The sequence below is a fragment of the Paralichthys olivaceus genome, chromosome 19 (genome assembly GCF_024713975.1).
Source record: "Paralichthys olivaceus isolate ysfri-2021 chromosome 19, ASM2471397v2, whole genome shotgun sequence".
Lineage (NCBI taxonomy): Eukaryota > Metazoa > Chordata > Actinopteri > Pleuronectiformes > Paralichthyidae > Paralichthys > Paralichthys olivaceus.
The window spans coordinates 19334120-19360983 of NC_091111.1; the positions used below are offsets into that span (position 1 = coordinate 19334120).

The following is a 26864-nucleotide window of genomic DNA, read 5'->3' on the forward strand; positions in this document are numbered from 1 at the left end:
TTGACTGACTATTTGATGACTTTTATGATGTTTTTGACTGACTCTTTGATGACTTTATGATGTTTTTGACTTACTCTTTGATGATGTTTTTGACTTACTCTTTGATGATGTTTTTGACTTACTATTTGATGACTTTTATATTTTCAGTTACTATTTGATGACTATTATGTTTTTGACTTACTATTTGATGACTTTTATGATATTTTTCAATTACTATTTGATGACTTTTATGATGTTTTTGACTGACTATTTGATAACTTTTAGGTTTTTAACTTACTCTTTGATGACTTTTATGATGTTTTTGACTGACTCTTTGATGACTTTTATGTTTTTCAGTTACTCTTTGATGACTTTTATGATGTTTTTGAGTTACTCTTTGATGACTTTTATGATATTTTTGACTAACTATTTGATGATGTTTTTGACTTACTATTTGATGATGTTTTTGACTTACTCTTTGATGACTTTTATGATGTTTTTGACTTACTCTTTGATGACTTTTATGATGTTTTTGACTTACTATTTGATGATGTTTTTGACTTACTCTCTGATGACTTTTATGATGTTTTTGACTTACTCTTTGATGACTTTTATGATGTTTTTGACTTACTATTTGATGATTTTTTTTTACTTACTATTTGATGACTTTTATGATGTTTTTGACTTAGTCTTGATGTTTTTGACTTACTCTTGATGACTTTTATGATATTTTTCAGTTACTCTTTGATGACTTTTATCTTTTTGACTGACTCTCTGATGACTTTTATGTTTTTCAGTTACTATTTGATGACTTTTATGATATTTTTCAGTTACTCTTTGATGACATTCATGATGTTTTTCAGTTACTATTTGATGTTTTTGACTGACTATTTGATGACTTTTATGATGTTTTTGACTGACTATTTGATGACTTTTATGTTTTTGACTTACTCTTTGATGACTTTTATATTTTTGACTGACTATTTGATGACTTTTATATTTTTGACTGACTATTTGATGACTTTCATGACATTTTTCAGTTACTTTTTGATGACTTTTATATTTTTCAGTTACTATTTGATGACTTCTATGATGTTTTTGACTTACTCTTTGATGACTTTTATATTTTTGACTTACTCTTTGATGACTTTTATATTTTTGACTTACTCTTTGATGGCTTTTATGATATTTTTCAGTTACTATTTGATGACTTTTACAGTGTTTTTGACTTACTATTCCATGACTTTTATATTTTTATGCGTAACCATTTGATGACTTATATATTTTTAATTCAGCACAAAACATTTTAACAGTTGACAGAATAAGAAACACAGACTTGATTTGCTCGAGTGTGTCCCATCATGTTTTCAAATGTCAGAAACTCCCCGTCACCAAACCTCATGAACTCACTGAATAAAAACACTGTAAAGTGTACTGTGAGTACCTACAGAACGAGCAGGTTTCTCTGGTGTTTTTCTGTAATGACATGATTTTAGGGAGGGGCTGTTTTGCTCAGCAGTGTTATTTTAACCCATTCATAAAGAACTTTATGTGTGTGGGTGGTTGACGAGCTGCCTGGAAACAGAACAGAGTCGCTCAGTGTTCAGACACACAAAGACAAAAAGACTCTTCTGTCCTTTATTATTTCTCTAAAGATGGAAACGTTGATTCGTCTGTAAGAATCAGATTTAACTTGCGGGGAACAGACCACTTGTTGTGTGAGCCGTTGTTCATTATGATGCGGTGAAGCAGTCTGTCCACTGGGTGATGCTGCGGTAAAGCGATCAGCTCCTTCATGTTTTACAAATTCAGTTTGTAGATTTTAACAATTTATCTCTAAGTGAGAAACGCTTTGTAAAAACATTACATGTTATTTCAGAAAACACAGAGAAGAACTGCGACAGTAGACGATCAGGTCCACGTTGTGGTTTTATTATATCACAGAGAAGGAGACATTACAAACTACATGATGCCGTAACATTTCCCTTAAAAATATAAAGCTCATTTTAAAGTGCGACAGAAGAATCATCAAATGAACGTTGACATAATTATTAACTTAAAGTTTTGAAGACCTGGTTCATTGAGACGTTTTAAGAACTAAAACTAAATATCCTAAAGGTTCATTTCACTGATTTTATGTTTGAGAAAACATTTCAGATCCAAAACAAACGAAATATAAAGTGTAGAAGTATTTTCCAGTAAATGTCAGTGATTCAAAGTATGATAGAATATTACATGACAGCTTATTACTGCATCTCATAAACATTAATATCTGTAGAACATCGAGCAGGAACATGAGGAGTTTCAGACGTTCACAAAAATAATTAACGTCAAATGTCTAAATGTCCTCTGGCTCCACGTTGACACCACTTGTGACTCCAATGTTCGTCAGCATCTGTTGGAGGAACACGGGTCCAGCTGGAACCTGCACACATTCACAGCTTCTGTTTTCCAGACTTGACAGAACCACAAGGACAACCGGTGCCTCCTGGTGGTCAGCTGGTGACTTTCTGCACGGGGCTCTGTGAATTCAATGACTCTGCAACAACAAAACAAGATGTTTGAGGTAAGTTAAAAGTTTTGTTTGTTAGTGATGCTCTGGTTAAAGATTTTTTTAACACCTGCACCTAAAAAAAATCCAAAAAACAACTTGAATCTTTGACTCAAACTTTTCAAAAGTTTTTCATTTTGTAAAAATTTTTCCTCACTCAAAACTGTTTTGTTTTCTTGAAATGATTTTTCCTGTAGAGCTGCAGAGTGGGAGGAGCTGTTTCGTGCTCGTTCATTGTTTTTCCAGTCTCAGAAAATATCTGGAACTTTTGATTAGAGATGTCAAAGTTAACTACGACTCCCAGGAATCACCTCAGTGGGATCAGATGAGAAAACTGAAAATATTGAAACTTTTGTACAAAAAAAAAGAAAAACTTCTGTTAAAATATTTCATGTAAACTTTCAGTTTTCAGCCTAAAACCATCTAATTTTGTCGTGTTGAGTTTTTTTTACCTTTGAGCAGCGAGGTCGTCGTCACCCTACTTTCCTCCAGTGTTACGAAGCGGACGTTGTTTCCCCCAGTGATGTCACAGGTCAGCACCACGATGGGACCCGCCCCCTTCAGATGGACACGGATGCTGTCCTGCAACACACACACACACACACACACACACACACACACACACACACACACACACACACACACACACACACACACACACACACACACACACACACACACACACACACACACACACGTCAACTTGCTGGTCCTGCTGTTACACACGACACCTTCAGTTTGAACACATCTGTCGTTTACCTCTGACGGTGCAGGAACGCTCAGCGTCGTTTCGTCCGGAGCTTTGACGACGAGCATCGTCTGCTCCTGGAAAACTCTGAGTCGACTGAGGTCTTTGAGCGTCACGTATGCCATCGTGCAGGAGACGTTAAAGAAAACCACGAAGTTTGAAATCCACATTTACAACCTGACCTTATTCGTGATGAGGAAGGATATGGTGAACTCTCCTGGTCGTCCGTCATGATGAAGAGCTGCCTGCTGCAGCTCTTGATGAGCGAGTCCAGCGTCTCCTCCACCAGCTTCAGGTTCTGCAGCTCCCTCCGGAGCTTCTGCTGGTTCTTCGACAGGAAGCTGCTGACGGGACTTCCTCCTCTGAAGAAGAAAAAAAGAAAACCTTTTTATTTCAGAGTTTCACTTCAACCGGAGGTCACCGGTCATTGAACCAAATAAAGTCGCTGTTGGAAGAAAAAGTTGATGAGTGAACTTTGTGTTTTGCTAGTTTCACTGAATCAGTGTTGACGTCTAAAATTAAACTTTAATATTGATCAAGTAGTTTTGTCACATTCGCTTCTGAAAATCCAGAAGATCGATCTGATGACGTTTGGAATCATCTACTAAAGATGTAAAACATGTGCACGAGGTGTATATGAGGATATCTGTGACTTGAGTGTGAGCAGCAGAACATTTCCATGTTTAAATAAGTTCTAATCAGTTTATATCATTTAATATGTTACAAAAAAAGGTTTTTGTGTCAATGATTGATTTCTCATTTGAGATTTTCTTTGTTGACGAATGAATAAAAACCTTTGAGCTCGTCCTCTGCGTGTCGTCGTGTCTCTGTTCACTCACATCCACTTGATCACGTTGGTCGAGTGCCTCTCGATCAGGTTGACGCTCTGCAGGATGTTGGTGATGTCATTCACTCGCTGCTTGTGGGTTCGCAGCCTCGTCGTCACCTGCCTGAGGTCCAGTAAACCGTCAGGAACCGTCAGGAACATCTCCAGGAAACGCTGCGTCACCTTTCCCACAGACCAGCCTGAATAAATGACGAGTGAGTTAAAGAGGAGAAACAGAACACGTCCATTTGTCTCTGGAGAACGTTTCATTAAAGTCTGCGTCGCTTTTAAAAACAGGAGCAGATCAAACATGTTACTTCTCTTCAATTAAATCTGAAACATCTCATATGTTAGAAAATAAGTGAAAGTTTTTCTGTATTCAAGTAGAAATTGGGAAAAAACAATAATCTTTGAATCTGCAGATATTTTCCCCCCTGACGTCTGTGAAGCTGTTCAACAGTTAAAAACTCAAAGAATCTATTTAATTCACTGACAAAACAAAAGATGTCCCCGCCCTAAAACAAACAATATACACTCGTTTTTAATTTGGGATTTTTAAACCTTTAGGTGCCAGATTCAAGAATCTTGATTGTGACCTTTGGTTAAAGGTTCAGTGTGTAGAAGGTAGTGACATCTAGTGGTGAAGTAGCAGGACACACTCCAGATGTAAATATAAAGTATTTAAATATAAAATGTATAAATACAAAGGACCCATTCTTGGGTAAAGAAAACAATTAGTCGATTTAGATAAAACACACAAGTGAAAACATCATTAGGATTATTTTATGTTGAATTTCTGCCAATAGATCCGTTCTCCTGAATCTTACGCAGTGAACCTTTAATAACTTGTATAATTTTAACCTCTGTTGTAAAAGCTACTGAGATTCTATAACGAGACTTTAATACAAAACATCTGAGTGAAACCTTTTTTAAAGTTAAATGAAACGCACCTTGTTTGTCTTCTCTCGTTGTCTCATGCGGCCCGACACTGGAGACAAAGAGACAAGAAAACACCTTCATCACCTTCTGCACAAAGAAAATAGAATGAGATAAGAATAAAATAATAAAAGACGTATAAACGGAATGAGACTTTTTATTTTTACCTTGTCGTTTTGACCCCTGAAGTTTTCTTGGCCCCCGAGTCCTGGAGTTAAAAAGTGAAAGTTTAAGTTGTTCTGGTTAAATTTAAAGATCAAAACAAACATGAAGTCTGTTCAACACTTCATGTGTGTTCAGAACAAAGTATATCACACTACCTCATCACACATGATGTCATGATCCATTAACCTCAGTTTCTATCCTCAGTTCAAGAACAAATCAAAGCATTAAATCCTCACATCTGAGAAGCTTGAAATAAATACCGTCAATTAATTAATTGTCCAAAAGTAATTGTTGATTGACACTAAAAGAAATGACATAACAAAGAAGATCCAATCTGATTATTAAGAGTAATATTTTATAAATCAAAAGCAGATAACATTTAATTTGATGCATCGATGATGAACTGAATTTAGAAACTGTGGAATCAAAACATGTCTGAAATATAATCTGGTATCTGCTGCAGGTGATGAACTGTGAGAGTCAGGGCTGCACGATATCAGGAAAACATTTGATCTGACTTAAGATAAATAAACATAAAGAGACGAGAGAGAGAGAGAGAGAGACGCAAGGTCAAATCTCTGTTTTCAAATTCTCTGTTTTCTCTCTGTCCTTTTCTTCACTGACAGAAAACCTGTCAATGATCTGAATGTGTTTGATTTATCATCCAGAGCAGCTCCATCAGATCGGATCATCATGCTCTGGTTTCAGATTTTTTTTTAACACCTGCACCTAAAAAAATCAAAAAAACAACTTGAATCTTTGACTCAAAGTTTTTCATTTTATAAAAAAATGTTTCATTCAAAACTGTTTTGTTTTCTTGAAATGATTTTTCCTGTAGAGCAGCAGAGTGGGAGGAGCTGTTTCTTCCTTCAGTGTTTTTCATGTCAGAAAATATCTGGATTTCAGGTGTCTAAGTTAACTACGACTCCCAGGATGCACCTCAGTTCAGATCAGGGGAGAAAACTGAAAATATTTAAACTTTTGTATAAAAAAAACCCCCACTTGTTTAAAACAGAATTCAAAAACAAAGATGAAATATTTTCCTTTTGTTTCATCATTTATCGCAGTTTTTGCCTCCAATCGCACGATGACGACAGATTCTCGATTTATCGTGCAGCCCCAGTGAGATTCATTTATCCGTTCTTTAAACTGACATCAATCAAAAACAGAAACACAAAACTTCCATCAATCAAACCTCTGAGAATAATCTGCGATGTGAAATGTGACTTTCATCCAGAGACTGAAAATAAAAACTAAACCCACAGCTCAGTACTTTGATCTGAATCAGAGACTTGATTGATTTGAACTAATGAAAACCTCCTGACCTGCTCAAGTGGATCCTCTGAAGGAGGCGTCTCGTCTCCACCTTCAACAGCCTCCTCTCCGTCTGAGGTCCACTGATCCTCGTCCTCCTCTGACTCTGCTCCCCAGGGGCTCGTCAGACTCAGCCGCTCGTCCAGGCACTGGGGCATGATGGGAATGGCGTCGGTGCTGATCCCACTGGAGGAAATGTGCTCTGGCAGGAAGTGGTCCTCACAGATTAGATGATGCTCCGTCAGGTCGGGTTTGTCCGTCTCCCTCAGCGCTGCCAGCCACACCTGACAGGAAGTTAAAATGAAGTTAATACATCAGGAGAACATTTATAACATCTGTAACCGAGGGGATCAAACAGAACTTAGTTTTTATTAAAGTTCTGAAACAAAAAGAATCTGTGAGAGCTTGTGTTCAATCTTTACTCTTGAACTGTTACAGCTCGATTCAATCGGTTCCCTCTTGAACACGTTCTGTGCTCGTAAGAAGTTTTTCAAAGAAGAAAACCCAGAGAAATAAAACATAAATAATGTAAAGTGGCTTCATCCAAACCGGACTCAAGACTTTTCACTCATTTCTGTATTTTTACTGAAATTAGCAAAGTTAAATTTAGTAAAGAGAAGAACCTTAAAGTACAGACTCTAACAACCAGCCACTTCCTGAACACCAACATTAACAGATCAATCACAGAGTGAAGTGTAGTAGAGGAGTTCAACATCAAGTTCATTCTTCTTCTACAATCATCACAATCTCTTTAAATCCAGAGACGCAGCGAACAGGAAGTTCTCACAGTTCAATCTGCAAAGTTCAGTTTGATACAAAATGAAATGAAATCATGTAAAAGGTTCAAGTTGTGGCTGAAGCTCCAAGAGTCACACACACACACACACACACACACACACACACACACACACACACACACACACACACACACACACACACACACACACACACACACACACACACACACACACACACACCTGGACTCTCTCCGGGTCCGCCGGTAGTCTGAAGAACTTCTTCGCTGGTTGTTTAAAGATCTTCCGGTTGATCCAGTTCGGACACGCGGACACGACGCACTTCATCGTTCACCGAGTCTGACCCGAGCTAACGACGCATCCCACAGATCCAGAGTGAAACCAGCTCAAACAGAGTCTGGAACCAGAGTGAAACCAGTTCCAGCTCTTTATTTACTCGCTGCTCGTCACGCAGCTACTTTCTGAAACCAGCGCGTCTCCAGCTCCGTGATATCGCGAGATTTGGTTCTTCTTCTTTGTGTTGGTTGACGGGTCTCAACACCAGTTCAACTGGAGCATACCGCCACCTGCTGGCTGGAGGTGGTACTGCAACGAGACAGAAAGAAGCGAATTAGTTTTTCTACGTGAAGAGAAACGTTTAGAACAAAAACACATTTTATATTCTTCTTGTTTATTTATCTACAAATAAAACCTGCAGGATGGGACTATGTATACAAATGATATATAATATCATATGTATTATTATTATTTTATGTGAATTATATAGTTTATAGATGTTTATATACTATATTTCATCTAATATTATACTATATTATATAGTTAGATAGATATAGAGCACTTTATTTTTAATTGCATAAAGTTAAACTGGATACAAGCTAGTTAATTCAAATACTAATCTTCTTATAGCCACATTTCCTTTAAGTGAAATAAGGTCTTCACTGCCTAAGAGATGAAAAGTTATAAAAACATATGTACGATTACAGTAAAATTAAATGTTTCTTTATATTTCTTCCTAATTGTCAGCTCCACAAACAGGACACAGTCAAGATCCGTGTTGCAACACAAGATTTATTCAGAGCAAGAGATGCCAACACCAGCATGATAAAAACTGTACGAACTTCACAAGTCAAATTAAAATATCACGTAGCAACTCGTGACCTTAAACATACAGCAGAAATATCAACAGAACCCATGCCTCGTGGTAAGAAAACTGTCGCTGAAAGTTTGCGAGTGACAGAGAAAAAGGGCCGAAAGGAAAGAAAATGAACGTCGTATAAAAAAACCTTTTCAACGCACGGCCGAAAAGAAACATTTTCAATTAACTGATGATTTCACAAATATTCATATGGATTTTCTTTTGCATTCTAGCATGTTACATGTTAGTGCTGAAGTTCTCTATGTAAATAGGTACAGTTTAGCTTTTACATCTGATATTACAATATCTAGTCTACTGACTTGTCTTTAAGTGGCAGAATTGTGCTTTAACTCCCGTTTCCTCTTGTTATCAGTAAGAATAACTGACCAAATGAAAAGAACAAGCTGTCAGTCTATCTAATGCAGGAAGTTTACTGGCAGGAAGCTGCAGACACAAAGCTCTGGACAGAGATGTGAAGTCAGTGAATGAGGCTTTGCAGTAAAACGTCTTTAAAACAACAAGTTAGAAGGAAAACTCCCCCCAGTCACAGTTTGATGTTTGAGTCGTCTAATAAAGCATCAAACATCAGGTTTTAAAGTTCAGGTTAAAGACTCTTTTATTTCTTACTTAAACTGCCTCATCTTTTATTTACTGGAGCTTCTGATTTAGATTCCTTGTACAGATTTAACCAAAAATACCAAAAGACAAGAACGAGATAAATGTTCCACTTCAACGACAGGAAGTGATCATTTCTGAAGAAACCATGATGGAAGTTCATCTTTAGTTTAGTTTTTTTCTTTTAAAGAATCCAGATGTGTTAAGTACTCTGGCAGGAGGAGCTTCCTGTGGGGCCAGAGGGGGAGTTTTCCTTTCGCTAACAAATCAACTTGTAGAATTTTGCTCCAGGTTTCTTTCAAACAGGAATCACCAGCACAACGTCTTGTCGAAGTCACAGTTTCCACAAACTCGCTGTACAGTTTTTGCTTCATTCACCACGTGATAATACTTTGACAAACTCCAGTAAAGTGCATGCATGATCGACGGTGTTCAGAAAACATACTCCACCTGTACCGTGATTTCAGACTCAATGTCGTCTTAAGGCCGATTCAGATCAAATACTCGGTCGGTAAATCAGTGCACAGACGAACAGTAGCGTTACGACTGCCTGCTCTAGTTTTCATTCATCTTTCAATAGAAATCAAAGATTAACTTTTAAAAATAAAAAAACACTGCTTGGTCATCATGTTGTCTGGCATCATGTCCCATTGTGGCTCAGACAATAAGATGCATGATTGGAAAGACGTCTTCTACAGGATGAGGACAATATACAATTACGGATGGGGACGTTTGACCCTGTAAGTCCAGCGCAGCCGTCAGCCTCTAGAAAGAAAAATCATATCTACAAATCCCCTTCGCCTCTTGATCCACAATAAAAACATCAAAACATGGAAACAAAGGTGTCACTGTGCAAAGTCGAACATGACAGAACCAAAGTCCTTTCACCCGCGTCAGATTCCTACAACATGATTGTAGTAAAAGGTTTTTACAAAACGCAATACATTTATAGTTAGTAAAAAGATCTATCAGCTCTTTGCTAGTTTTATTTATAAGAAATTGCATATACCCAAACATTTTTTCATATAGATTGCATCCCATATCTAAACAAACGATTTAATATTATCATACCAATATTGCTGAGACGTCGTCCTATTAGCTATAGTCAAGGTTAATGACTAACATAAATTCAGAATGGCAGATTGTCTCCTACGTTTTCTGTAGCCATTGGTTTTTTTTTCCACTTCGCTCTTCACGTGAACAAAGAAAAGCGACAGAAGAGGACGGTTAAAAAACATAAAAACAAGCAACTCCGGAGGGGATGATGGGATTTGCACCTGTAAGTTTCCGTGTCATGATGTTTGAAATCTTCTCGGTTCTTCTCGTCATTTTTAGCTAAAGATTTACAGTAATATTAGTGTGCATACGGTCCGCTTGTCCACCGTTACAAAACCAATGAATTAACATCCATTAAAACGACCGCCAGCTCCGCAGCTCGTGGGAAAAGCCTTTTCGAAGAATGATTGTTCCCCCTCGCCGCTCTGCTCCCCGTTTAACCCGTGACGCCCACTTCTTCCATGTACGTAAATCGCATGAAAATAACAAATGATTCAAGCTTACAATAAATAAATACATATACACTAAAATGTGCATACATTAGCAGCTATAAACAGTACATCACATTATATTAGGTCATATGAAAATGTACAAAACGTGAATGTTCGTTTAAAACGTTGTTTTTCAAAGCAAGGCAACAACAATAAACAAAATAAATAAAAAAAGAGATACCCATGGAGTCGAGAGCATAACAGCAGAAGAAAGAAAAGAACTGGGGTAAATTTCAGCAGCAAAAAACAACCCATTCCCTCTTTTGACTATTTTTTTTTCTTGTTGTTTTTGCTTTGCATTTGTCGCTTCGGCCTCCGTCAGGTTAGACCTGGATGCCCTGAACGGCCTGTTTAATGTTCTCCAGCAACGCCTTGTTCTCCGGGCTCTGGTACTGGTCCTGGTGGGTGTACATGTCTGTCAGCGTACTCACATAAGTGTCAAAGTTCTGTTCATTCATTGGCTCCTGTGAGGGAGGGGAAAAAGCCGTGAGACGTCAGACGGATAAGCAGAGGTGCACACGAGTACATTTTCTGTGAAGCATTGTGGGAAAGGCGGGCAGCGGGGGGGGGGGGGGGGGGGGGGGGGGGGGGGGGGGGGGGGGAGGAAGGGAACACCGTCAGGAAAACATGGCTTGGTTACACAGACTCACTGAAATACTCCACTTCTGATATGATACTCATATATCTGTACTTCAGCCGGTCAAACTCTGAACCATGCAAAAACCAGGAGAGGGATGGTCAGCTGATGAGTTCATGTTTCACGTATGGAGACAAAATCAGGATGTTGAAAACTAATGGTCGGTTAGTGTGCAAAGACAAAACTAGTGGTTCAACTTTCAAACCGAGTGGGACTTCTGTGGCTCAAGGGTTTATATCGGAGACGGAGCGGTTCTGACCCGAGAGAGAGTTCCACTGTTTGAGTTAAAGCTTCAGTGGGTGAAGCAACAAGCAGCAACGATTCAAAGCATGTGGCGTCCCTCAAGGCTCCACTTCAGGCCCACTTCAGTTTAGGGGTTTAATTACATTCTTGTTTCCTACAATAGTTCCAGAAAATGTCTGAGAACAACCTCCAGAACCTTTCAGGAGCTCATGCTTCAGTCATCGGGCTGCGTTCAACTCAACCAATGTTATTTTCTGATGGCAGATCAGCTCCGTCTCCAGGTTTAAGAATCTGAATCTACTCTTAATGACCTCATCGCTGTAAAGAAATATTTTCCTTTTACGGTTTTATCATTAAATCTAAAATTAATGATTTTGATTTTGTTTTAATGACAAATGTGACAAATGAGTTTCAAAGACTTTGCTCCTGAAATAGATCGAACAGAGAAGAAATAAAAACACATGTGATGCTGTTTGTCTGTAACTATAATTCACTCTCAGTCACACGCTTGTAGTTTCAGTATAAGTGACAGTTGTGATGTGTGGACGCCAGAGGAGTTGTAGGAGGTGTGAAAGGGGGATGACAGTGCAGAAGAGAAGGATAATTGGATAAAGGATAAATGGATCTCTTACTCTGGGAGGCATCTGTAAACAGCAGTTATGCTTTACTGGCGCCTCTTTCTGTGGCGGCGGTCTCTACAGGAGAGGGTGCACAGAGAAGTGAATTAGCCCGCTAGACACAAGGCGGCGCTCACAAGGCTTCAGAGACGACACGAGAGAAAACACACAACGTCCGCCTGAACAAGTGCTTCTCCCTCCGGCTGCGTCGCCACCTAACGCTTAGGTTTGTCTGTCGGAAACACTAGAACGACTTGACGCCTTTAATTCAGATCAAACTGAAACAAAATGAATCATGACATCATCGTACATGTCATTTTTCTACTACATTTCTAAACATGTAAAACAATTTGGATCAAAGAATAAGAGCCTGACAGATTGAAGTGGCTGAGAAAAATCTGTTTATCTTTGCCAATATTATTTCTTAAATCCACATGAAATTTTAAATTCTTAAATATTATAAAATATATTATATGTATTAGTTTACATCAACATAGATGTATAGTTATTTTTACACTTTACCTACATTTATTTTCTCGATCGAATTCCTTGTTGAGACGGACGTTTCTTTGTGATATGAAGCGTTTCCTCGTGAGTCGAGGGCGGACAGGAAGCAGAGAGTTATCGAGCTGCTCTGGTTCATTCTGCTTTAACAGAGATTATCCAATTAGCCCCAGTCTTCTTTCTACACTGAGAGAACATGACGTCAAAACAGCCACGAGCACGTCACTGGAACTGAAACAGTTTCTCTATGTGAAACTCTGTGAGGCGTTGTACAGCACAGAAGAAGCACAGCATGGACTGCTGGGAAAAAAAGGAGGTGGCAAACAGAAAGAAGCAGATGAAGAAATAAAAACCTACAGAAAAAGGCTGGAGACGACTTTTTACACCTCAATGGATTCAAACCGTGAGCAGGTGAGAGACCAGGTCAGATGTTTAATGTCCCACAAGAACATCTCACAACACATTCAATACAAAAACACCCTCAGATCGTTTACGTCAAAACTATTTCTGTGACGTCGAGATTATCATCTTGCAAAATATCATTTTTTGTCTATTTTTAATAAATCAAAAGTTCTAAAAACAAATATCTTTAGAACTTAAGTTGATTTTTTTCCTCTCACTTTGTTTTTACAGAATTAATTCTAAAAGAAATAATAAAATCCTGAATGTTTTTTTTCCAGAAATTGACAATAATTCAGTCAATTGTTTGATTATTTTAAATAAATTCAAATTCACGGAATTAAATGAGAATGATCATATTTAAAATCTCACTTCTTGTGTATTTATTAATTTAAACTCAGGTCGAACAAGATTTACGTCAACGCTTCAAAAGTTCACCAACCAAAATAAAACTGCACCAGTTCCTAACTTCCATCTGAACGTAAAACTTCTACCTTCCGTCTAAATCAGTTTACGTGTGTGTGTTCTATCTGAATCTCCCTCGGGTTGTTTCCGTCGATCCTTTCTCACCATTTGTGGCAGCTGGATGTTGGCTAAGCTGTTGATGAGCGACTGGCTGAGGTTGGCGAGCTCGTGCAGCAGCGAGTCGTTCTGCTGCTCGATCACCTTGTTCTCCTCCTCCATGGACTTCAGGCTGGTCTCCATGGTGGTGATCTACCAGGAAGTGAGATTCATTGTGAGTCTGCCTGTGTATTTGTATTCATGCTTCAAGTAAACACACACAGGAGTCGTCTTACTTGCGTCCTCAGTTTTATCATGTCGGACTCCACTTGATTGTTGGACTCGTTCAGATCTTTGATTTCTTCATCCAGCTGTTTGATTTCCTCATCGTTTTCGATGCCTGGAACGATTTTCACACAAATGATCTTCTTGAGGTGATTTCCCTTCATCTCAGTATAACTGACCACTAACAGTGGAACTCATGAGGTAACACGTGAATTGTTCTGGAACTTTTTACATTTGTTTGAGTGTAAATGAGATTTTTCGGACTCAGTTTCAGTCATTTGGTTTCAAGGGTTTTTCGGCTCTGACCTTTGCTTGCTCTTTGTTTGATTGTCAGCATCTCCACGCCGCTCATCCTGGCCTTCTTCATGGCCGAGGTGGCTCGAGGACAACCGGAGAGGCTGGAATAAAACAAACACGCACGTCGATTAAATGTTGTCTGTGAAGGATGACGTGTCTGCAGTCTGAAGTCTCACGCTAATTGTTTTCCAATAAAAACTGGAAACTGGGATAAAAGGTTAAAATATTTGTGAAAACTGGTTCAGAGGAGGAGTTAATCATTTCTAATAGATTTATAAAAATGATTCAATTGTAAAAACCTGAAATGGGAAGCCCACCTCCGATGTGTCAGGAAGCTCCCGCTGACGTGTCCCGAGCCGTCGCACCCCGGGGTCGGGCAGGACATACCGTCCGTCTTTCCAGACTTCCAGACAAACTGTGAGCCGTTCACGTAGCTGTCCTTCTGCCTCTTTGCCGCCAGGGGGCAGCCTGACGCACTGCGGTGAGAGGCGTACTTCCCCGTCACGTGACCCTGTCCGTCACAGCCCGGGACCGGACACCTGAGGGGTGGGACAAACGCAGAGGCGTCGTCTGCTTTAAGTTTGTCGAGCTAGCTCTCTGATTGGACGATCAGCTAATTATTAAAGATACACTCAAGATTAAGTTACTTTAATGTTAAAGTTACTTAATTAAGTTACTACAAGTTGCTTTGTGCAGAAGCTTCTCCAAGATGATGTCAAAGGGAATATAGGGTCTGTAAATAAAGATGGACGACAGGACAGCTCCCCCAAAATGAAGCCAAAATATCATGACCCCCCCTAGTGGCTGGCTGGATTGGTTGGGTGGCGTATTGGTGGGATTTGGATATCGCAGCTCCACACCACAATCACTAAAGACTGTGGCTCCACAAACCACGTCACAAGTGCAAGATGGCGGCGTTTGCATCTGAAATATTCCAGCTTCCTTCTTGTACAACTGGCGGAGGTGAAGACGTGTCGTCTATCTTTATTTACAGCCTTGGGAACGATCTGATGAAAAGCAAGGCTCTGTTTGGGACACTTCTGATGGAGGAGGACCTACCATCCTCCCCCTCCCCCCTCCCGAAGCCTCCGGTCCACAGCAGCATTAGCGATGAGCGGGATAGACGCTCGCCCTGCAGGTGACACCGGCTCAGCTTCCAGACACTCGCCTCTGCCTCCTGCATCCCAGACGCCCTCCGCAGTGACATTTGTGCTGATTAGAATGAGCCGAGCGTCGACGGGTGGCTCAGGTTAAGCTTAATTATGATTCCACTGTTAATGATGATAGGGGACGGACCGGAGGTGGCGGTAACAGCTGGCTGCAGACTGACACCAGCTGAACTTTAGATTACTCACAAGGTCGTATTGGTTTAACATTATGGCCTCGCTTTAACGCAAATGTCAAACGCTCACTTAGTTCTAACCTTTGCAGGTCTTGGCCTGTGGGGAGCAGGGAGGTGAAGTGAAGGACTGACCATAACTCCTCTAAAATATTCTTCCCTAAAGTTAGAAAGGTCAGCGAACGCATCCGGCATTTTAAGAGCGAGTAGACGGACGAATCTGTCACCAGCCTGACAAACAGCTGCAGAGTGCTTCTAGAAAAATCTTCTGTTCAGAAAACTGAATTATGGACAAACTTCAAATTCATTTTTTTCACACTACAGAACATCAGGTGCGAAAGGTTCCTCAGACCAGAAGAGGAGTTCTGGGTCTGGATCAAACTGAACCATGGTTCTGTTGGTTCACAGTGAAAACAGGAACCTTACTTGATTGGCTCCTGGTCGTCCTTGTCCTCTTTGCTGTGGACGATTTTGATGCCGCTCTTCTTGGCTCGTGGACAACCCGACAGACTGCAGGACAAGAGGACGCGTTTAAAAAGACTCGTACGGTGACGTCGTGTGTGTGTCTCATGTGCAACTGCCGTGGTTTTTTTTTTTAAAGGTGTAGTTTCTGTACCTCCTGTGGGAGGCGTAGTTTCCAGTGATGTGTCCAGATCCATCACACCCGGGGGTCGGACACCTGAGACACAAACACAACGACGTAACAACTTTGTTATGAAGAGATGTTGCTCTAACGTCAAACAACAGAGAGACAACAGCTTCGAAAACCGCTTCAGCTTCATCTGGACTCAAACTGACCGAAGAACGTTTGTGGACTCACCTGAGCTCCTGCGAGTTGGTCGTCATCATCCCGCGGATGTTCTTGTCGGCCAGCTGACAGCTCGACAACCTGCAGGAGGGAAAGAGACGCACAAAACAATGCCAACCTGCGGTGTGAAGAGGGAATATGAAATGTGTGCTGTGTTGAAATGTGAATTATTCAAAGAGATTCTGGGCCGAGAGTCGGTTTATTACCTCTGTCAAGGAGGTTATGTTTTCACCCCTGTGTTTGTGTGTGTCTGTGTGTTTGTGTGTCTGTGTGTTTGTGTGTGTTTGTCTGGACGTACGTGATGAGCTCCTTCTTGCTCTCCTTGCAGGGCGGGTATTTGTGGTGCTTGGGGCTGGGCATGGTCACCTCAGTCGGGTAGCGCTGCTCGTCCAGCAGCTCCTGGAAGGGGTCCAGCTCGTCGCCCTGGTGCAGGGACGAGAAAAAGGCCGACTACACCGAGTCAGTACACAATCCACGTTCACACAAGTAAGTATACACAACTTGCCATGTCAACACAATCCACCACTTTTGGGGATTAGAACCCTGCAGACCTGTACACCTAATTCACAAACATGTACGTCTTCTTCCAGTTTTACATCAACACAACACGTGAAGGAAGAAAAGGACAAAAGATCCTTTTAGACAAACAACAATGAAATAAACTTAATGGAATTATCACATATTGTGTACAGAACTATTAAATATCTGTAAATGACTGAAAAAAGAGCAGTTTTCTTTTCTCAGTGTCTCTGTGTTTCCTTCTTGTCCTCCGGGGATCAGCTAATGATCTATTTCCCTTTCGCCTCCTAATGAGGCGTTTGAATAAGTTGGTTTTTTTCCTCACTGAACATTAACTTTTGTGGTAATTGTTATTTGACCAGTGTCTAAAATGCTGCTTATTATCTTTAAACTTACACGTATGATAAATACTTTGAATTCTAAACCCATGCTGCCGTTAGGGAGTGAAACAATTCCAATTTGTTTATTCAGTGAAATAAAAGTTTTCATCTATATTCAGACAGTTTCATATTTTCTTTTAGGTCTCAGTTAAAAACTTCTTTATCTCTGTTATTACTAATGTTATTATTATCATTGATGTGTTTCAACCATTTGTTTTCCTGTGGTGCATTATTTTATCAGCAGGGGTCCAGTCATTCCAAATAACATCTTTTATTTAAGTATTTAAAAAAAAATATAAATCAAGTTCCCGACAGGACGCTTGTGTTGGAAGTCTCATTGTTGCCAGATGATTCCCAGAGAATTTAGTTTTTCTCCCATGAATCATCCGTCACATCAGCTGAAGGTGAGAGAAGACCTGTCTCCTTTATCTCTAACTCCTCCTGCAGAGCGTCTGAGGATAGGAGCGCCGCAGTCTGCTCTGTAGTCCACACATCACGCCTCCTCAGTCGGGAGCAGAACTTGTTCCCGACTGTCTGCGGGAAAAAATCCCATCAGCCACCGGGCTCCAGGCTCCGGCCTCCTCTGCAACGTTGTGCTTCATTAACAAACGCAATTACTCCCCTGATTAAAACCTTTCACTTCGCCGCTCTAAATCCAACACTGCAAATGTAGCAATTTGCTGCGTGGATTGCTCTGTGTGATATCGGGCCTGTGAGGACCTGAAGCGTGCAGACGATCTGCCGTGTTTTACTTGTGTATTAGAGGCGTAACTCAGCGTTGCAGAGCTGCAGAGTGTGAGCTGACGAAGTTCTGCTTCTGTGCACATGGGAGCGCACTGAGCCTGCAGGAGAGAAACCTGCACCCACCACCACCACCACCAGGGTTATTCTCTCATGAGTTGCTGCTCATCACACTGATAAAAGCAGATTTCTGGACTTTAGTGAACGATAAAAGTGAAAATGCTTCAATTTTACAGATTAAAAAACCTCATCACACTTTTTATTTTGACTTTGAATGCTCTGAAATATAATAAATAAAAACACATATCACGTTGATCAGCTGACTCAATATCTCTCATCCATAACCAACTAGTCTGCATCCTAAATAAATATTTGTTTTTCTTTTCTTCTTCTTGTCTTGATAAGAAAAATAAATGTTCTCATAGTTATTTGATATTAAATGTTTATTACATTAAAATGGAGCAAAACTTTCAAGGAAATTCCTCCGGAAAATCAGCGACTGTCTTAGACATTTGAACTGTAATTACCGAATTAAATAGATTTTTATTTCAGGAAGTCTTTAAGAAATGATGAGAAAATAAAATAATTTAAATTGTTGATCTAACGTCTGTGAACTGTAGAAGTCACAAGTGTTTCCAAAGACTGAAAAACCTAAACTCAAATATGGAAATTAAACTAAAAACTCCACCTCTGCATTCATCAAAAGTTGCAAACAAGAATAAAGTAGATTTTTTCCACTTTCGCTGCAGCATCATTGTCTACACAAGACTTGGTTTTATCATCTTTCTGATGTATCATCATCCTGCAGCAGTTTTTCTTCTGTCTCCATTTCAATTAGTTTTTTTAATAGATTATTACAAACGTATGTTTTTGAATGTAAATTGGAACATTTCTAAAAACATTTTAACATATTCTCACAGAAATATATCACTGGGTTAAATTAGCAGTAAATGAGTTTTTACAGGTGTTAAAGCTTTGTCTCTGTTTCTGAACGTGTTCTCGCTCGGAGCAGGTGAATCGTCAACTAAAGCTGTTTTCAGACCAGAACTGACGTCCAGATGTTTTCCTGAAATTTTCCAGAACTTTAATGTATGAAAGATTTACGTTTCTAACTCTTGATGTACGTGAAACTGGAAGAACAGAAATATAAACGTATCTCGTTCTTTAAACTTACTGGAGGACGTTATTTTTTGAAAGAACGTAAACACAATCATTTAGATTCCCGTCGCTCTTTATTTGCTCAGGACGCTTTAATCGACATCTTTTTTTATCCTGGAGAATAAAGCGAGCTCCTCTGTTACAGAAGCAGCTTTGTTTTTATTTGTTTGCATTATTGAACATGTGTCAGCATTTGGAGGCTTCGGGGTGAGAAAGAAGCTTTTGGCAGGCAACCGTCGCTCTTTTGCCGTTTTCATGCCTTTGCTTAGCGAGGATGTACATACGCACCTACTACACTTTTCTGAACTTACAAACTCTTATGTATGTAAAGTGATGCAAAAATTATGCGCACCAGCAGCAACCAGCAGAACGCCCTCGCAAAAGTCCACAGTCTCTCTGCCGTGCTTCTCTGCCGTGCAACAGCTTACAAACCACAATTATCTCTGAATCTACACACGCACGCTTTCAAACAAACATGTTCTTTAAATCTCTCAATTTAATGCTTCACACGCAGCAGAATTACAGGACAGGCTGCCTCCATGTTCGTTAAATTAAGTGGTTAAAGCTCTCGACCATAACTGTGACGACATGTCGAGTTTCACTTTGGCCTAAAACAGATTCAGTTTTTGGTCCTTAGAGTAACTTATCCAACGATCGTCATTTTAATCTGTGCATTAAAAAAAAGAGTTAAATGATTCTGTGATCTGCCTCTGCATCGCTGGAACTGAGCTCGTGGAGAAATTACCTCCAAAAATCCATTAATTTGTCTCAGTGTATATGAGGCCGTTAATCTGCAGAGGTACTTTGAACGGAAACTCTGCCGCAGAGTCGTCTCTCCTAAGAAGCAGCATATAAACCCTCAACTATAGGCTGTAAAAGATTCTTAACATTTATAGCAAACTCTAAACTCTACAGTCGTCTGCAGTGTTGATACTTCGTCTCAGAAGCTACAATGATTCATCGTCGAGGTCCGAACCACCAGAGCAGAGCGGTAACTCTACACTCGTCTCACTACTGAAACCATCTTCGTCCACACAAGCGTTTTGGCTCCGTCTCAGTTTTAAAGAAGTTTCATGCACCACCTGCTGGGAATGAGCTGGAATCACTTCTGTCTCTGCTCAAACATTTTAAAATCAGTTTCCACACAATTCTGCATGTTTCATTTCTGCCTTTGATTCCTGTTGATCGCTGCGCTTCATGTGTTTGCTTGTGTGTTTTCATCACGAGTTTTACTGAGTCACATTCTAGTTTATACATGAAACTTTCTTTTCGTTTGCTGCCCATCTTGACCACGACTCTGTGGCAGAAGACAAACTGTTGCTCACTGGGACTTTCCTGGTTCAATTAAAATTAACAGAAATCATAGTAATAAAAAAAAGAGCTTTTGTAAATTTGTAAATTAAACCTAGAAGATTTAAATCATGCAAACCATAAAGCTCTTTTATAACTGCAGCTTTGTAAACTACCTCCACTTCTCAACAGTGTCGACTCAAGTATAAACCAAAGACTTTTATAAACTCTAAACTTCATCTTTAGTTTAAATTCTTCACCGTATCTTTCATCATTTATAGTCTCACAACTATCATTCTGCTACAGGGACTCTTTTTTATCTTTGAAAAGACAAACACGTGACGTCTGTAGTGTCTGTTTGGACCGTGTCTGTTTGGACCGTGTCTGTGAAGTGACGCAGGCCTTCCCGTTACCTCTTTGTGATCCTGCTCGTCTCCCAGTCGTTTGATCTTGGTGTAGTCGACGGGCAGGTCCCAGCAGTCGGCCTCGCTCAGCTGGTAGCAGCGGCTGCTGAGCAGCGCCTGCCGCTGGGGCGACATCGGCTCCAGGGGGGTCAACACCGTCCCGCTGCCCTCGGGGCCGCCGGGCTGACCGCCCACGTCCACTGCACCGCTGTCGTCCAGATCATCCACCGGACTCTGATGAGGACACAAGAAGAATCTGATGACTACAGCTGTAAACGTAGAAAGTAAAAGTACTCAGTGATAGTCGTTTTAAATACAGTAGTTTTAATAATCAGAAAAAAAGTTTTTCAATTAAAAGTTAGAAGTCTGATCCCATCTGAGCCCCTCCTGACATCATCAGGGTGAAGGTGACGTATGAGATCAGCGTCAGTGCGTTGGCTCCGCCTCCATCTACCTGCGTCAACAGGTCCTGCTGTTTCCCTGCCAGCACGTGCGGCAGCTCGCGGCACCTCGTGGACAGGTTGAGGATGGCCGTGGCCGCCATGTGGGCCGCCTCCATGTCGTGGGTGTAGTCGAAGCTGCTCTTGCTGCAGGTGCTGCTGGCGCTGCTTCCTCCTCCGCCCCCTCCGGCACCTCCTCCTCCTCCGCCTCCTCCTCCGCCGCAGCTCAGGCTGCTGCTGCTGCTCGGTGCGTAGCTGCTGGTCGTGCTGCTCGCCGGGCTCGACGTCTTACAGTAGCGTTTAGCTGCAGGGAGGCACAGGAACGGTTAGAGTAATGGTGGCGTGCAGCCAAAGTGAGCAACAGATGGATTGTTAGAGAAGATCTGAAATTTAAAAAAGGATTTCTGATTAATTCGTTCAAAAATAGAAATAGAGAAACTTCAATGCTGGTCGTCTTTGACAGATCTTATGAAAACTACAGAGCCAATAACTAATTCTCCAATTAGTTTTGTGTGTACGCAAAACCTGATGTACGTCATTCCTCTGTGCCACAGATTTCCAAAGAACAAATAATTAAATTAAAACGTCTTCAAATCCAAACCCTGTAAGATTCAGTGCAGAGGATTTAGTGGCATCTAGTGGTGAAGTTGTGTATTACAACCAACTGAATACTCTTTATGAGGAGGTTGACAGGAAGCGTTCTCAGTCACAGCTGGATGACTTCAGGAGATTGTCCGGAGTTCAGTGTCTGAAAACACCTTTATTAGTTTTAGCTGATGAAACACTAATGAAAACATTATTTTTATATTTCCTGCCGACAGAATCGTTCACACTGAACTCATTCTGTTGCTATCTCACACTTTCAGTATTTACAGTCGAGTCGATTGTAAACTTTCTGAGAACGACTGCATCACTTTAACTCTGTTCTCTCCCTCCAGCACATCAGCGTTCAGTCTCTCTCTCTCTCTCTGTGTCTCTCTCTCTCTCTCTCTCTCTCTCTCTCTCTCTGTGTCTCTCTCTCTCTCTCTGCAGGTTATTTCTGCCTCTGGAGCTGCAGACTCTGGATCTGTGATTACAAACCTCCTGCTGCCCCCGTGTTCCTGCTCAGCTCCCTCTGCTACGATACTAATAATAACATTGATATAATAATATGAACTATTATTCAGGGCTCGAGCCATCGTGAGCCTGGTTCTGCTCAACAATTCGTCTCTAAAGTTGTTCATCAACGGTCTCAGTTAACAGCCCGAGCTTGTTCACGTGACGGAGGCGGAGTCAATTATCAGCGACATCGTCAGAACCGTGAATAAAGTTCAGAAGAGGAGTGGGTTCACAGTTCAGTGGGAGTTACCATGACGATTCACCATGGTAACAAGTGAACTGGTTTCGAAGGACGTTTTACTTTACTGACGTTACAAAGTGAGAAGTAGACTTCTATAGAAACTACCGGTGGAGTCGCCCTCTGCTGGTCAGAGAGAGAACACAGGTTTCAGGCACTTCCTAATTGGCTTCATTTTCTTCTTGTCTACGTTAAGTTTTTCATAGTCTACATTTAACGATTGTGTGAATAACCACATAATCACTATATTCTGTATTAATCCACCACTGAAAATAGTCCCAGACAAACACCCTAATTATTTTGAAAGACATTTGTTAAAAACTACCACTATCAGGTATTTTGGTAAATTATTGAGCTTTTTTTGAAAAACACTATGTTCAAACTGGAAGGAGAAGATTTAAATTGTCAGTGGGAACGAATGAGCTCAGAGATAAACTAACTGTTGTTTAAGACATGGAAACAGATTTAAAGAATAAAATAAGAAGCCTAATAAGCTGCGTATGTGGGGACAATAAAAAAACGAACGACATAGCGACTGTACAAAAGCGACTCTGGGCTCGGCATGCTGGAGTGATGCTGATGGAGGGAACGGCGGCGGAGAGGAGGGAGGGAGTCGTGACGACGGGGAGCGCAGACACCTCGTCTAAAAAACCTCCCTCCCGCCTGCGTCTCACTAATGGCTCCCAGCCAAAGAAACAGGGCTCGCCTTCATTATCTCTCTCCTGTTTCACAATCCCTCCATCTGCACCTCCTCCCTCGTTCCATCCCTCCATACTCCGCTCAGAGGAGGCAGGCTCCGAGCTTGGCATTTCCATAGCTCTGCTCTGCCTTCACTCCAGCCATGTGGAGGGTGGAAAACACTGGCGTTTCCAGGGCTGTAACAAAGAGAACTGAGCGTGTGTGTGTGTGTGTGTGTGTGTGTGTGTGTGTGTGTGGGTGTTTGTGTGTGTGTGTATGTGTGTGTGTGTGTGTGTGGTTTCATCAAGTACAAAATGTTCTCCGGAGAATAGGAAAATGAACAGAAATCTCCCATAGTGCATTTTGCAGGTTATATTCCCTCCAACGAGACACGGGACTGAAAGAAATTCAGCTTCGATCCATCTGTTATTTTTAAAAACTCAAATGTGAATTTAAATTATTTTTTTTTTTTACAGGTGAATAATTCGGCAAATGAATAATAAGAAATTTGGAAAAGAGGTTTTACAGATTTTTCAGATAAACGAGTGGGACATCTTTCTTTTCTCATCTTTCTTTGTGTTAAATTCCTGAACTGAAGATAAACGATGCCACAGGAAGTCGAAATATTAAAGTACAAAAAACTAGAGGGGCGCTCAGACGGCGCTAGATTCAGATTTTAATTTAGATCTGAACCAAGAACTCATGAAAATCAGACTTCTAAAAATGATCCATGAATTATTTTCTGAGAAATCAATGAAAGTGTTGAGAAACGTTCCATCTCACAATGTTACAGAAAGTGAGTGAGTTCCTCTAACTCTCATTGAAACCAGAATGAGATTGAGGATCTTGGACGAGCATGTGGGTGCGTGTTGATTTTCCTCACCATCGTATCCCTTCGGGGAGGTGTCTCGCCCGTGGTGGGACTTGGTTGTCGGGCCTCTCTTCCCGTAGCCGCCGTGCTGGCTGTCGTAGCCGCCGTAGTCGTAGCTGGTCTTGGAGTATTTCTCCAGCTCCTTGGCCAGGTTGGACCGTGGCGTGCTGGTCGGGACGTTGTTTTTGTAGCCGTACTGTGGAATCTCCAGCTGCTTGACGAAGCACATGGGCCTGAAACACAGAAGGAGCCGGGTTAGCTCATGGTGATGTCACTGCACCATTTGGTATCTGTGATTTACCCGAGGTGTAATGTAAATGTGGTACAAACAGGACGATGTGACTGGACTACATTATTCAGCTTCCCCAATTAATTCAAGAGGATCCAATCTGCAACATAAGGATGGGGATTTCACTGCACCATTCAGCATCCCCTGATTTAAGTGGCAAGGCTAAATATGACCTACTGCTGCTCTAAATCCAAATGAATCCAAATGTTTTGTCCTCTGGGTCTTAATGACTCGAGTGTGTCTATAGATTCACTGAACTACTGAGCTTCCCACATCTTAAGGGTTTTGAAGCTACTAAGCTGTGGGGACACCATTCAGCATCCCCTGATTCAAGAACTAATGGAAAATATAATCTGCACCTGTTTCCTAAACTAAAGTGACAAAGAGGAAGAGAGGGTAAATTCTGGGCACGTATAGACTTCACTGCACCATTCGGCCTCCCTGCACATCGTTATCACAAAGTGTCTGACTGGGACCATTCGGTACCTGAGGACACGGTCCGACGTCTGATTGCTCTTCGGGCCGCTGTCAGGCGTGTGACTCTTCTCGTGGACCTTTGCCATCTTCTCTGCGGCAGCGATGGGGCAGCCGGACAGACTGGGGGGGGGGGGGGGGGGTGGGAGCAGCACACGGCCTGGTTACACACTGTACTGTACTGACACACACACACACACACACACACACACACACACACACACCTGCACTCCTGATATTCAGGTGAGATCTAAATTAATAAGAGTCATTGTCTTCCTCCGTCTGTCGCTGTAGGTGATTCATAAACTTCACATACAGACGGTGGGGTTGTTACACACACACACACACACACACACACACACACACACACACTCACAACACACACACACACACACACACACACACACACACACACACACACACACAAGCACACTCACTGGTTAAAGGATGGTGGTGTGTGAGGAGTGTGTGACGGATCAGCTCAGCTGCTGCTGCTGCTGCTGCTGCCATGGAGGAGTTTCCATGGCGACGGCCAGAGATGAAAGCAGTGTGAGCTGGTGGCTAACAGCAGCTAAGCTAGCTAGCTGGTGCTTTGTTTCCTCTCCCAGCGGAGCTGTGCTACATAACACACCCTGCAGCCACGTCTGTGTGCGCCCTCCTCTGTCTGCCAGCGCACGTGTGCTGCTGTCTGTGAGCTAATTTGTAAGTGCCTGACTGTGTGTGTGAGAATGTGTGTTCCAGTGAGGCTGTGTGCACAAAACAGTGTCTGCAATCTGAGGTTCTATGTGTGTGTGTGTGTGTGTGTGTGTGTGTGTGTGTGTGTGTGTGTGTGTCTGAGAGAGAGAGAGAGAGAGAGAGAGAGAGAGAGAGAGAGAGAGAGAGAGAGAGAGAATCCTAATTACTTTACATAATTCAAAATAAGTGTATGTGTGTGTGTGTGTGTCTGCTGTGCCTGTTAAACAGCTGAACTGCTGATGTGTTGCAGACACACCTTCAGCTCAAACACGACAAAATTCTAATTAAAGTACGTTTCACACGTGCGTCTTCACTTGAAAACGTTTCAACACTGAGAAGTTTGCACAAAAAAAATGTAATATATACAAATATAATATATAATATATAACATATATATATATATATATGTGTGGGAACCTCATGTGTGGGTTGAACCAAAAAAAGAGCAAGAGTCTTGACTTTTGCCTTGAATTTTAAAAGTGGAGGCCACTGGTCAGAAATGTCAACCTTTACTTTTACTATCAAATAAAATCAACAGGGACGTGACTTCAGTGAGACTCATCATCTCAAACCTTGTCAGATGCATAGAGAAGAACTATTAACAGCTGTGAATGAACAAAGTCCACACGCTGAGTCATTTAATGTTCTACGCTGACAAACCTTGTTCTGAAGGAGAATCACTTGTCGTTACTTGGACCGTGGAGGTTCAGATCTAGGAATTCTTTCCGTCTTTAACATTTTGAGAATCACTGATTTTTTCTCAGAGAATAATTAATGAAGCTTGATTTTAAAAAGAGACATGTTAAAGGGCCTGATGTTAACGAGTGTGTGTAATAAATAGAACTTTGGATCTGGCAGATTTAAACATGGAGACGTTGGGAGGAGACTTTTTTTCAGTGTCTGTCCAGAGATAGAAACCTGTAACGAGCACCAATGTGGATTCAGTTTAAAACTTTATCCAAACAAACATGTTGGTGAACGTACGAACTCTCGTTTTCAACATATAACGTTGAGACTTTTCAGACGTGTCTGTAAAAGTAAATCTGAGACGCTCTGACCTCTGACCTCTGACCCAGGAAACAAATATGCACCAGTGAAATGACTCATCGTGGACAACCCCCCCTCCTCACACACACACACACTTCCAGTATCTGTGCTGTAAACCCGTCACATTCACGTATTGTTAGCGGCCGGGCTGAACGCCGCTCGCTCACTCACCTGCGGTGCGAGTTCCTGTTGCTATTGACATGGCCCCGTCCGGAGCAGCCAGGGGTGGGGCACTTTAAAACATTTTCATACATGGCAAGGACTTTGACAGACAGGAGAAGGTGAGAAAGACAGCGAGGGT

At 41.3% G+C, this 26864-nt stretch overlaps 2 protein-coding genes across 14 annotated transcripts in view; both read right to left on the reverse strand.

Moving 5' to 3' along the window:
• Window positions 1–1885: 1885 nt before the first annotated feature.
• Window positions 1886–7773, reverse strand: LOC109642471 (transcription factor E2F6-like). The gene is made up of 9 exons (XM_020107281.2): window positions 7497–7773; window positions 6531–6803; window positions 5208–5248; window positions 5055–5092; window positions 4118–4304; window positions 3485–3640; window positions 3290–3404; window positions 2983–3112; window positions 1886–2518 (listed from the first exon to the last, which is right to left on the reverse strand). The coding sequence occupies exons 1-9, from the start codon at window positions 7599–7601 to the stop codon at window positions 2475–2477; spliced, it is 1089 nt and encodes a 362-aa protein (XP_019962840.2). The 5' UTR covers window positions 7602–7773; the 3' UTR covers window positions 1886–2474.
• Window positions 7774–10195: 2422 nt separating this feature from the next.
• myt1la (myelin transcription factor 1-like, a) overlaps window positions 10196–26864 on the reverse strand; it is a 48806-nt gene continuing 32137 nt past the window's right edge. For 5 of the 13 annotated variants that reach the window (XM_069515359.1, XM_069515364.1, XM_069515360.1 and 2 more), the window contains exons 10-24: window positions 26735–26825; window positions 24794–24904; window positions 24031–24251; window positions 21148–21437; window positions 20703–20927; window positions 16500–16651; window positions 16214–16282; window positions 16010–16072; window positions 15820–15903; window positions 14354–14593; window positions 14064–14155; window positions 13769–13872; window positions 13542–13685; window positions 12084–12146; window positions 10761–11035 (exon numbers count right to left, since the gene is read on the reverse strand). In XM_069515359.1, coding sequence (XP_069371460.1) covers window positions 10895–11035; window positions 12084–12146; window positions 13542–13685; window positions 13769–13872; window positions 14064–14155; window positions 14354–14593; window positions 15820–15903; window positions 16010–16072; window positions 16214–16282; window positions 16500–16651; window positions 20703–20927; window positions 21148–21437; window positions 24031–24251; window positions 24794–24904; window positions 26735–26825 — 2090 coding nt within the window. In that variant the 3' untranslated portion in view covers window positions 10761–10894. Of the gene's footprint in view, window positions 11036–12083; window positions 12147–13541; window positions 13686–13768; window positions 13873–14063; window positions 14156–14353; window positions 14594–15819; window positions 15904–16009; window positions 16073–16213; window positions 16283–16499; window positions 16652–20702; window positions 20928–21147; window positions 21438–24030; window positions 24252–24793; window positions 24905–26734; window positions 26826–26864 lie in introns of all 13 variants that reach the window. The other 8 variants (XM_069515369.1, XM_069515361.1, XM_069515371.1 and 5 more) reach the window with 6 other exon arrangements.